Raw genomic sequence first — 12173 nt, forward strand, 5'->3', positions numbered from 1 at the left:
CTTTTTTGTTTCTACTTTTTCTCTATGTGTGTACATATGTACTCTTTGGCAATGTTTTGTTTTGTCTCCCTTTTGTTTCCATAAACTTTTTTTTGGCGATAAAAAAACCAAAAACATTCACCCGCCTTTACTTGCATTTTCTGAGCGTTTACCTGAATTTTTATGCACATTTCTTTTTTTTACATATTGTGTTTTCAAGACGCTGTCATTGTATAGGTCAATCTGTTGTGATCCTGTTCGTGATCACACATGTGCACTACCACATATTGAGAATAATTGTCCAGCTAAATGAAATAGTTAAATCTACTCTACATATGATTCTTTTAAACAGATGTTATAATAAATGCATAGTTATAATAAATTAGTTATAATAAATGTTTTCTTACAGGTAATATACAGTAACAGGATTTACCTTAATAACAAACCATTATAAACATTAGTTATAACAAAAGTAATATAGATAATGAAGCCCAATATTACACATTCAAGGGATTAAAATAAATAACAAGGCGCATAATTGAATCTCTAGCTAAGTAATTGTCTAGCAAGACATTTGTTTAATTGTAAAAGTTATTTTTTTTGCTATCATTGTTTTACTTTTACAAATCACAACCATGTATCTTTAAAATAATATAATTCACAAACAAAAATCATCTTAAAAGAGGATTACTTACAAAAAAAAAATGTTCATGAACTAGAGGAGTAATGCCAATTGAATTTATTTCCTAAAATAAATAAACATAATAATAATACAAATGAAACTGAATATTTTCTAGATTTCCTTACTTTGAATAGGTGGATTCACATTATGGCCAGAAGAGGGCAGCCTTGGCATATTTAGAATCTTACAGCTAGATCAGTTCTAGCTAAGGCTGCATTCTCCTCCCCCTGGCTCAGTGATTCACCCTCCCATCTCTTCTCTCACACACAAAGAGGAGCTGCTGTACAGAAAAGATAATGCCAAGGATGTTTTTCTATGGATGGATTATTTTTTCAATGTTAAGAAGAGCATTTTGACAGCAAAAGGCATTGTGGATTACACAGGATCTATGCTCAATCAAATATCAAGGACCTATCTTAAGATATGGACATCAGAGACTGCTGTCTGTGTTGGAAATGGCAAGTAGCTTTCTCCCTTCTCCTTTGTAGCTGGGGCTGGGTCTCTGGGCAGCTTCGTTATTCTATTGTGGAGGAGTCTGATCCAGGGACATGGGTAGGAAATGTAGCTCAGGATCTGGGCATAAAACGTGCAGAGATTGCTCAGCGCAGATTACATTTATCATCTGAGAAATACCAAAAATATTTTACTGTAAATAAGGAAAATGGAGGGCTGACTATTAATGACAGGATTGATAGAGAGATCCTTTGTGGATCTATTGTGAGCTGTATGTTGCATTTAGAGGTGGTTGCTGAAAACCCTTTGGAGATTTTTAGCATAGACATAGAGATTCAGGATATCAATGATAATTTCCCCACTTTCCAAAATAAAGATCATATTATTAAAATTACAGAACTGGTGACAAGTCCTGGTGTTCAGTTTGCCTTAGAAATAGCAAAGGATTTAGATGTTGGTATTAATGGTGTTAGTCAGTACATATTAAACACAAATCCTTATTTTTCTTTATCCCTAAAAAAACGTATAGATGGCACTCTTATCCCACAGCTAATATTAGAGAAGGTGTTAGATAGGGAGGAAAAACAAAAACACAGTCTTATTCTCACTGCTATAGATGGCGGAGAACCGGCTAGATCAGGAACGTGTCATATCACAATAATAGTGTTAGATATTAATGATAATCCACCAGTTTTTAATCAATCAATTTATAAGATTAAACTGAAGGAAAATCTCCCTTTAAATGCCACTGTACTGCTATTAAATGCAACAGATCTGGATGAGGGGACGAATGGAGAAATTCAGTATTATTTTGATAGTCACACTTCTGAATCCTCAAGGCAGTTATTTGATTTGAACCAGCATAGCGGAGAAATCTTTATCAAAGGAAATATAGATTATGAAGAGCTTTATCTTCATGAATTGTCAATTAAAGCAGAAGATAAAGGATTACCCAGTCTGATAGGGAATTGTCTGGTTCAGGTGGAAATAGAAGATGTCAATGATAATCCCCCAGAAATTTATTTTACCTCCTTAATAAATGAGATTCCAGAAAATATACAAATAGGAACAACTGTGGGAATAATTAATGTTAGAGATAAAGATTCTGGGAAAAATGGAGAAATACAATTGGATATGTCTCCACAATTACCATTCAAGATCAGAACAGTTAAAAATCGTTATTCACTGATCACTGATGGGAATCTAGATAGAGAAAAAAATTCCCAATACACTATTGAACTGATTGCTACTGATTTAGGCTTTCCGGCTCTGTCCAGTAGCACAATTGTTAGTCTCAGGGTTTCTGATGTTAATGATAATGCTCCAACATTTACACAATCTACCTATAATGCCTTCATTAAGGAGAACAGTGATCCAGGAACTCTTCTATGTACAGTGTCTGCTACTGATGCAGATGAGGGGGTGAACTCTGATCTGGTTTACTCTATAGTAGAAACCCAGATAGATGGATCATCTGTTTCCTCTTTTGTTTACATTAATTCTAATAATGGTGATATATATGCTCAGCGTTCCTTTGACTATGAGCACATTCAGACTCTACAAATCACCATAAAAGTAGAAGATTCTGGATCTTCAAAGTTATTTTCTACTGTCCCTCTCTTTATATTCATATTGGATGCAAATGACAACTCCCCCACCTTGCTGTATCCGGAACACTCTGAGGATCTCATTGTCCAAGAGAGGATCCCGAAATCTACAAGTGCTGGATATCTGGTGACAAAATTGACAGCAGTGGATCTGGACTCTGGTCACAATGCCTGGCTGGTCTTTAACCTAATTGACCCTGCTAGTCCTTCACTATTCCAGGTGTCTAAACATACAGGAGAGGTCAGGACTGCACAAGGTTTTCAGGAGATAGAAAAGACAGAACAGCAACTAGTCATCTCTATTAGTGACCATGGGGATCCTCCATTATCTACCACTGTCACTGTAGTTGTCAGTATAGCAGATGAGGTTTTAGTAGAAAGACCTAAATCTGGAGATTTCCTCATAAACTCCAAATCACCATCAGATATGACTTTATATTTAATTGTTTCTCTTGTGGCTATCAGTTTGGTTTCCCTTGTGACTTTCATTATATTACTGGTGAAATGTCTGAGGAAAGAAAGTTATGGGTATAGTAGCAGTTGTTGTTATCTTAGTGGGTCTGACACCAAATCATACATGGATCAGTATCAGCCGGCTCTTTTCCTGAACACAGATGGAACCTTAAAATATATGGAGGTCAGGATGGTTCCTCCAGGACAAGGACAATGTTACCAAACTAATGTGCCCCCAGCCCCACAACAGAGGGATTCTGCTTTTCTACAGTCTCTGGACTTTCCTCAGCTACGGGAACTAGTTAAAGACAGTGATAGCACATCAGATGCAAACTGCTTAAATGACTCAAGCAAGGTGAGGTATTATAATTATTTACAATTTATGTTTTATTTTAGTTCATAGCTTCTAATGCAAAGTTGTGGGCAATTATCAATATTGAAGGTCAAAATGTAATGAGATTTTAGACCTAATTTTATGTTTCCACTATCAGATAATGGAACAACCCCACTGTGTCTCAAAATGTAGTGTGGTGAGCTCCTGATAGATGCATCCCTGCATTGTTGGGGATATGATGTGTGCATGTGCTTGCATACAGAATTTGAAAGGTTTAAAACCATGCTGATAGTACATTAAAACTTGCTGGTAGTACTTCAATGCATTGGTTGTTTCCATCTTTTTCCACATGTGGTTATCTTATAATTCTGAAAGGGTATATAAACACTTTAATATTAATGTCTGCCTAGTGCATTTTTCTTATTGTGCCCCTTTTGGTCTGTTAAACGTGCCATTTAAATAATTTTGCTATATCTGTTTAATACCTGTTGGTCTTGGCAGAAATCTTGAGTTTAACTTGTGCTCTCTGCCTGTACTGAATGTTATCAGTTGCATTTTTCACAGCTATCTTTGAGGAATACAGAACCACACCTTCTATGTTATTGGGAGAAGAAGAGAGGGGTGGCATCCTATAGCCTTACCCTGTTTGTGTTGTCCTGATACAGTAGTTTGAGTGAGTGCAGTTATCCTTGGACTGTAATTGTGTTATTGGCAGAATAACTAGTTGAATAGAAAAAGAAAAAAAAGTGTGGCAAAAGAAAATTAATGTAGCCAGCACAAAGGATGGTAAACTGAAATACACTTGTCAAAAAAATTAAAGGAACACTTTGAAAACACATCAGATCTACATAGGGCAAAATCTCATGCTGGATATCTGTACTGATATGGACTGGGTAATGTGTTAGGAACGAAAGCATGCCACATCGTTTGATGGAAATTAAAATGATCAACCTACAGAGGGTTGAATTCAAAGGCACCTCGAAAACCAAAGTGAAAAAGTGATGCAGCAGCCTAGTCCATTTTGCTGAAATTTTATTGCAGCAACTCAAAATGGTACTCAGTAGTTTGTATGGCCCCCATGTGCTTGTATGCATGCCTGAAAATGTCAGGGCATGCTCCTTTTGAGACGACAAATCTGTCCTGAGGTATTCACTCCTAGATCTGGATCAGGGACAGACTAAGGTGAGACCTAGTGGTATCAGATTAGCCAAAACATAATGTCCCAGAGTTCTATTGGATTTGGGTCAGGTGAGCGTGGGGACCATTCAATGGTATCATTTACTTCAACCTCCAGGAACTGGCTGCATAGTCTTGCCACATGAGGCCAGGCATTGCCACATGAAGCCAGGACTCACTGCACCAGTGTAGGGTGTGACAATGGGTCCATGGATTTTATCCCAATACCTAATGTCAGTCAGGGTTCCATTGTCTAGCCTGTAGAGGTCTCTGCGTACCTCCATGGATATGCTTCCCCAGATCATTACTGGCCCACCACCTAACCAGTCATGCTGAACAATGTTACATGCAGCATAACATTCTCAATGACTTCTCCAGATTCACATCTGTCTCATCTGCTCAGGGTGAACCTGCTCTCCTCTGTGAAAAGCACAGGGCGCCAGTGGTGAATCTGCCAATTCTGGTGTTCAATGGCAAATGCCAATCAAGCTCTACGGCACTGGGCAGTGAGCACAGGACCCACTAGAGGACGTTGGTCCCTCTTGCCACCCTCATGAAGTCTGTTTCTGATTGTTTGGTCAGAGACATTCACACTAGGGGCCTGCTGGAGGTCATTTTGTAGGGTTCTGGTAGTGCTCATTCTGTACTTTCTCCTTGTACAAAATAGAAGATTCTGGTCCTGCTGGGTTAAGGACCTTCTATGGCCCTGTCCAGCTCTCCTAGAGTAACTGCCTGTCTCCTGGAATCTCCTCCATGCTCTTGAGACTGTGGTGGGAGATACAGCAAACCTTCTGGCATTGGCACATGTTTATGTGCCATCCTGGAGGGGTTGGGCTGCCTGTGCAACCTGTATAGGGTCCTTGTATGGCCTCATGCTACCAGTAGTGACACGTATCCTAGCCAAATGCAAAACTAGTAAAAAACAGTCAGAAAAATGTGTAGGGAAAAAAAATTCAGTGGCCTTCACCTCTAAAACCATTCTGTTTTGGAGGTCATCCCATTATTGCCCATCTAGTGCCCCTGTTGTTCATTTCCTTAACACCAAAGCAGCTGAAACTGATTAACAACCCCCTCTGCTACTTAACTGACCAGATCAATATCCCAGGAATTTAATTGACCTGATGCTATACTCTGATTAAAAAGTGTTTCTTTAATATTTTTTTTTGAGTAGTGTATATAACATTTTTTTTACATTTTTTGTTTTCAAGAGGCTGTCACGGTAAAGGCCAATAATCTCTCAGCCATCAGTGTTTATTGCTATTTACTTTCTGTTGCATTGATTTACTGTGCGTTTTGCTGAGTTTGTTTACATTTTTGTGCGTAGCAGTGCAGAAAAATGCAGACACATTGCAGTTTAACATGGCTGACAGTTTTGTTGAAGTTATTCTGCACAAAAACAGAGCTATCCCCACAAATGTGAACTTGCCCCAAATAGAAAATTCAGTAATCACAATATATTTCCAAGTCAAAAGATAATTTTGGAAAAAAGATGTGTGAGACAGTTAAGAGATACACCAATCAGCCATAACAATATGACCATCCACCTAATATTGAGTAGGCCCCTTTTTTGCCTCCAAAACAGCCCTGACCCATTGAGGCATGGAATCCTCTGTACATGGAATCCTCAGGTAAGCGACACATATGCACCCAGCCATCCACATGATTGCTCTGTGGTATAGTTGATGCTCATCTGCCTTCTGTAGATGCTAATGGCTGTCTGTGGGCACAATGACTGGTCTGAGGGTACACAGCCCCACATGAAACAAACTGAGAAGCACTGTGTTCTGACACTATTCTACCAGAATCAGCAATAACTTTTCCAGCAGTTTGAGCTACAGTAGCTGTTCTTCTGTTTTCAGCCTATGTTCGCCTATATTCGCCTTCACCGCTTATGACCCTGATGCTGGTTTACCACTTTTCATACTTTTGGTTGGTCCTGACTACTGCAGACCCAGAACATCCCACAAAAGCTTCAGTTTTGAAGTTGCTCAGGCCCAGTCGTCTAGCCATTACAATTTGGTCCTTGTCAAAGTCTTTCAAATCCTCATAGTTGCCCATTTTTTTCTTCTTTCAATACATCTTCTTCAGGGTCAACATATTAATTTGCTACCTAACATGGTTTTGATTGATCAGTGTATGCTCCTTTTATTAGTGCCGTACATTTACTTTTTGTTTGTCTTACTCTGCCAAATTGCGATTTTTTTGGAAACAATCTTTGGCTCAATAATTAATTATAGCACAAGGTATTTATCATACAAACAAAGGTGAAAAGTAGACGTGTTGGAGGTAATCCAAACCATGTTTTTTTTCTTGTTCAGTTTTTATTAGCAGTAATGGGATTGTACTGACGTGTACAGCAAGTGTGAATAATGACTGAGGTCAGGTTTGTCTGTCTGTGGTTATGATTAGCACAAATAATACTGTAGTTTCAGCACCCATTCTGAAGATGCCACTTCCATATTTTGAGAATTCTCTGACAGCATCATTGAATGATTCACCACTGTTATTGTTAGTTTTTATTGGATTTACCTTTATTAACTAAAGGGCAATACTGTACTTGTATCCATATAGAAATAACCCCAAGTATGATTTGTACTCTATATGCAATGAATGTTGCAAGTAAAACTCAATTTATGCAGGAAAACATTCACTTTGTGTTACTTAATGTTACACTTTTATTTTGCTGTATAAATTTGGTTTCTCACAGTATATGTTTGTATTTTGGCAACATAATCAAAAACAGGATCTGTATAGCGTTTTGATTTCATGCATGTCATAGTAAAAGGTTTTCTAAATTTTTTGTAGCGCACTATAAAAGTTAGTAGAACTCTAATGTATATGTCTGTGACAATTATGAAAGGGATGAAAAATATTTTTACAAGTTAGTTTAAATTAATTTTTTCAATGCACCATTGGTGCACACTTTATTTTCAACATAGAATAGGTAACAAAAACTGAGATTAGACACTCAATTTATAAGAATGCACAATGTTTGTTTTTCCTTTTTCATTTCTAGCTTAACATTGTCTACTATGTTAATCTATGTTAAGTGAGTTGGTAGACTGAAGTTTTTTTTTTTAACTAATATAATACCAACACATCAACATATTTAACACATACCAACATTTCCAATTTTTAAACAAACCTCAAGCCAAAAATAAGATTAAATAAAATCAGTTTTTGATGCAATATTCCCTTTTAGTCAAGAAACTTATTTGCAGTAATTTTGGTGCCACTATATGTCCTCATTCTGATGGCTAGCATATTTCATCCTATTTCCTAAAAGCCTGGTTCATCCCACAAACCATCCCAACCTGTAAAGCAGCACAGTGATAAACACATATCCTCTCCTTCTGCACAGTTACAGCATAAAGCTGATACCAGGTAAAATGTATTGCTTGTATTTAAAAAAAAAAAAAACGAACAATCTATTAATGATTGTAGACCTGCATTATTGCATGTTTTTTATATTTACTGGCAGTTCAGTTTTAAGTTCTCATACTTCTCACTCAAACACAAATATAATTTACAAGAACTATAATGTATTTTAACCACACTACTTTTTCAGCACTGGGTATATCCTGACAATTGTGATACACTGCATATATATATAATACATAACTTTCAGAATATTATGCATTGAGCAAAACAAAAAAGTATATAATATATTTTTTAATTATTACAGCACATAAAGCAAATTGTGTCAAAAAAGGAATTGTCATTTCTTCACATTAAATTGGTGGGTGAAGTTTACATTATTGGCCAGAAGAGGGCAGGATTAGCACATTTAGCAGCACAGCTAGATCTATTCAGGCTACCTCTGCTCTCTCCTCCCCCTGGCTCAGTGATTCACCCTCCCTTCTTTCCTCACACACAAAGAGGAGCTGCTTTGCAAAAAAGACAATGCCGTGGATATGTTTTTCTCTGGGTGGATTATTTTTTCAATGTTAGGAAGAGAATTTTTCAGCTACAGGCATTGTGGATTATACAGAATCTATGTTCAAGCAAATACCAAAGAAACATTGTAAGATATGGACATCAGAGACTGCTGTCTGTGTTGGAAATGGCAAGTAGCTTTCTCCCTTCTCCTTTGTAGCTGGGGCTGGGTCTCTGGGCAGCTTCGTTATTCTATTGTGGAAGAGTCTGATCCAGGGACATGGGTAGGAAATTTAGCTCAGGATCTGGGCATAAAACATGCAGGGATTTCTCAGCGCAGATTACATTTTTCATCTGAGAAATACCAAAAATATTTTACTGTAAACAAGGAAAATGGAGGCTTGATTGTTAATGACAGGCTTGATAGAGAGATCCTGTGTGGGTCCATTGTGAACTGTGTGCTGCGTTTACAGTTGGTTGCTGAAAACCCTTTGGAGCATTTCATTATAGACATAGAAATTCAGGATATTAATGATAATTTTCCCATATTCTTAACCAATGTGTATATTTTTGAAATTACAGAAATATTCACAAGTGCTGGTACTCAGTTTGCTTTGGAAATTGCAAAAGATCTAGATGTTGGTATTAATGGTGTTAGTCAGTACATATTAAACACAAATCCATATTTCTCATTATCTGTAAAGAATCGTAAGGATGGCACTCTCATCCCTCAGATGATATTAGATAAGGTGTTAGATAGGGAGGAGAAAAAAGAACACAATCTTATTCTCACTGCTATAGATGGTGGAGAACCAGCTAGATCTGGATCCTGTCATATCACAATAATAGTGTTAGATATTAATGACAATCCACCGGTCTTCGATCAGCCAGTGTATAAGATTAAACTCAAGGAAAATCTCCCTTTAAATACTATTGTGCTATCATTAAATGCAACAGATTTGGATGAGGGGGCAAATGGAGAAATCCAGTATTATTTTGATAGTCACACTTCTGACTCCTCAAGACAGTTATTTGATTTAAACCAGCATAGCGGAGAAATATTTACCAAAGGATATGTGGATTATGAACAGTTAAATTTTCATGAATTATCAATTAAAGCAGAAGATAAAGGATTACCCAGACTGATAGGGAATTGTCTGGTTCAGGTAGAAATAGAAGATGTCAATGATAATGTCCCTGAAATTTCCTTCTCTTCTTTGATGAATGAAATTCCAGAAAATATTCCACTAGGAACAACTGTGGGCATAATTAACGTTAAAGACAGGGATTCAGGAATAAATGGTGACATACAATTGGCTATGTCACCTCAATTACCTTTTAGGATCAGCACAGTTCAAAATCATTATTCACTGGCCACTGATGGTAATCTGGATAGAGAAAAAATAGTCCAATACACTATTGAGCTGACAGCTACTGATTTGGGCTCTCCAGCACTGTCTGCTAAGATGACTGTTATTGTCAGGGTTTCTGATGTTAATGATAATGCCCCAACATTTACACAATCTACCTATAATGCCTTCATTAAGGAGAACAGTGACCCTGGGACTCTTCTATGTACACTGTCTGCTACTGATGCAGATGAGGGGGTTAACTCTGATCTGGTTTACTCTATAGTTGAGACCCAGGTAGATGGATCCTCTGTATCCTCTTTTGTTTACATTAATTCTAATAATGGTGATATACATGCTCAGCGTTCTTTTGACTACGAGCACATTCAGACTCTAGAAATCACCATAAAAGTAGAGGATTCTGGATCTCCAAAGTTATTTTCTACTGTCCCTGTTTTTATATTCATATTGGATACAAATGATAACTCCCCCACCCTGCTGTATCCAGAACATTCTGAGGATCTCATTGTCCAACAGAGGATCCCAAAATCTACAAGTACTGGATATCTGGTGACAAAACTGACTGCAGTGGATCTGGATTCTGGTCACAATGCCTGGTTAGCCTTTAATGTTATTGACCCTGGTAGTTCTTCACTATTCCAGGTGTCTAAACATACAGGAGAGGTCAGGACTCTACGAGGATTTCAGGAAGCAGAAAATACAGAGCAACAGCTCTTCATCTCTATCAGTGATCATGGGGATCCTCCATTATCTACTACAATTACTGTACTTGTCATTATAGCAGATGATGTTGTAGTAGAAAAACCCAAATCTGGAGATTTTCTCACAAACTCCAAACCACCATCAGATATGACATTATATTTAATTGTTTCTCTTGTGGCAATCAGCATAGTTTCCCTTGTGACTTTCATTATACTACTGGTGAAATGTCTGAGAAAGGAAAGTTATGGTTTTAGTAGCAGTTGTTGTTATCTTAGTGGATCTGACACTAAATCATATATGGATCAGTATCAGCCGGCTCTTTTCCTGAACACAGATGGAACTCTAAAATATATGGAGGTCAGAATGGTTCCTCCAGGAGTACAGGGACAATGTTATCAAACGAATGTGCCCCCAGCCCCACAGCAGCGGGATTCAGCTTTTCTACAGTCTCTGGATTTTCCACAGTTACGGGAGCTAGTTAAAGACAATGATAGCACATCAGACACAAGCTGCTTGAATGACCCAAGCAAGGTGAGGTATCAATAATATTATTTAAGATTTTTTTTATTTAATGTGTTAAAATATTAAAATATTAATTTGGAGTAAAACATGCTTATTTCTGCTCTGAAACTGCTTGAACTGTCCAGGGAAAGTGAAAGATGGATTCTCTCACTGTAAATACTGCATGTGTTTTCTTGCTATTGAGGACGTTTACTGTACATTTAAAGCAAAATGTATGCATGACCTAGGAGCACCTGTACTTTCCATGCATAACAGCACAACTGTAGTGCATCGGGTGGAGGGGGGCAATATATACTGTATGTATATATATATATACAGTACATGAAATGTTACAATTTAATTTCCAGAACTCTGATTGCTGGGGACTTGTTTCCCCTCACTTTACTTGTAAGAATGCTGCTGTGCTGGAAAGTTTAGAAAACTGATATCAACACAGATGAAGGTATATATGCTAGTTGCATAAATGTATACATTTTAATTGAATATACAACTGAATGAAATGTTTAAAGCTTTGTTGGGTACAAATATCTAAGTCTTGTGTACACATGCAATTTGTTCAAGCACTGTATTATATTTCTTCAAAATATTAGAATATTATAATTATGTATGTGACCATCGTGAAATGTAATACAAACTATGCAGGATCCATGCAAAAAAAGAGTCACTAAAAGATTAAAAGTCTAATCCAAAAAAAATGTTAAAAATGTTTGAAATTTGTACATAAGGCCATGCTCCCTGCAATAAATCAACAGTATACATAGAACTAAAAATAAAAGAAGACTGAGTATTCAGAACATATCCTTAGTAATACTTTACCAATATAATAGTTCATTTTATGCTTCTTTTGCTTTCATAGCTTAGGCTCAAGGGATAATTAAAATTTAGTTTAAAGTATTATGAGTTCTTACTGAAATACAAATATAATCTTATTGGAGGGATACTATACATTATCTGGTGTACCATACTGCTTTTTCAGCAATGGAGATGACAGCTGCTACACTGTAGGTATAATGAACTCC

At 37.0% G+C, this 12173-nt stretch overlaps 3 protein-coding genes across 20 annotated transcripts in view; all 3 read left to right on the top strand.

Moving 5' to 3' along the window:
* The window catches only part of LOC309553369 (protocadherin gamma-C5-like), a 764755-nt gene that overhangs the window by 525132 nt on the left and 227450 nt on the right, over positions 1-12173 (top strand). The gene's annotated exons all lie outside the window — the stretch shown is intronic.
* Positions 929-7733, top strand: LOC309554616 (protocadherin gamma-C5-like; the record flags this gene model as incomplete). Its single annotated transcript, XM_082256336.1, has 2 exons — positions 929-3529; positions 7701-7733. The coding sequence occupies exons 1-2, from the start codon at positions 1085-1087 to the stop codon at positions 7731-7733; spliced, it is 2478 nt and encodes an 825-aa protein (XP_082112462.1). The 5' UTR covers positions 929-1084.
* On the top strand, positions 8716-11178 carry LOC309554618 (protocadherin gamma-C5-like; the record flags this gene model as incomplete). The annotated part of the gene is made up of 1 exon (XM_082256338.1): positions 8716-11178. The coding sequence occupies one exon, from the start codon at positions 8716-8718 to the stop codon at positions 11176-11178; it is 2463 nt and encodes an 820-aa protein (XP_082112464.1).

The sequence above is a fragment of the Pelophylax lessonae genome (assembly GCF_965119305.1).
Source record: "Pelophylax lessonae genome assembly, chromosome: 4".
Taxonomy (NCBI): Eukaryota; Metazoa; Chordata; class Amphibia; order Anura; family Ranidae; genus Pelophylax; species Pelophylax lessonae.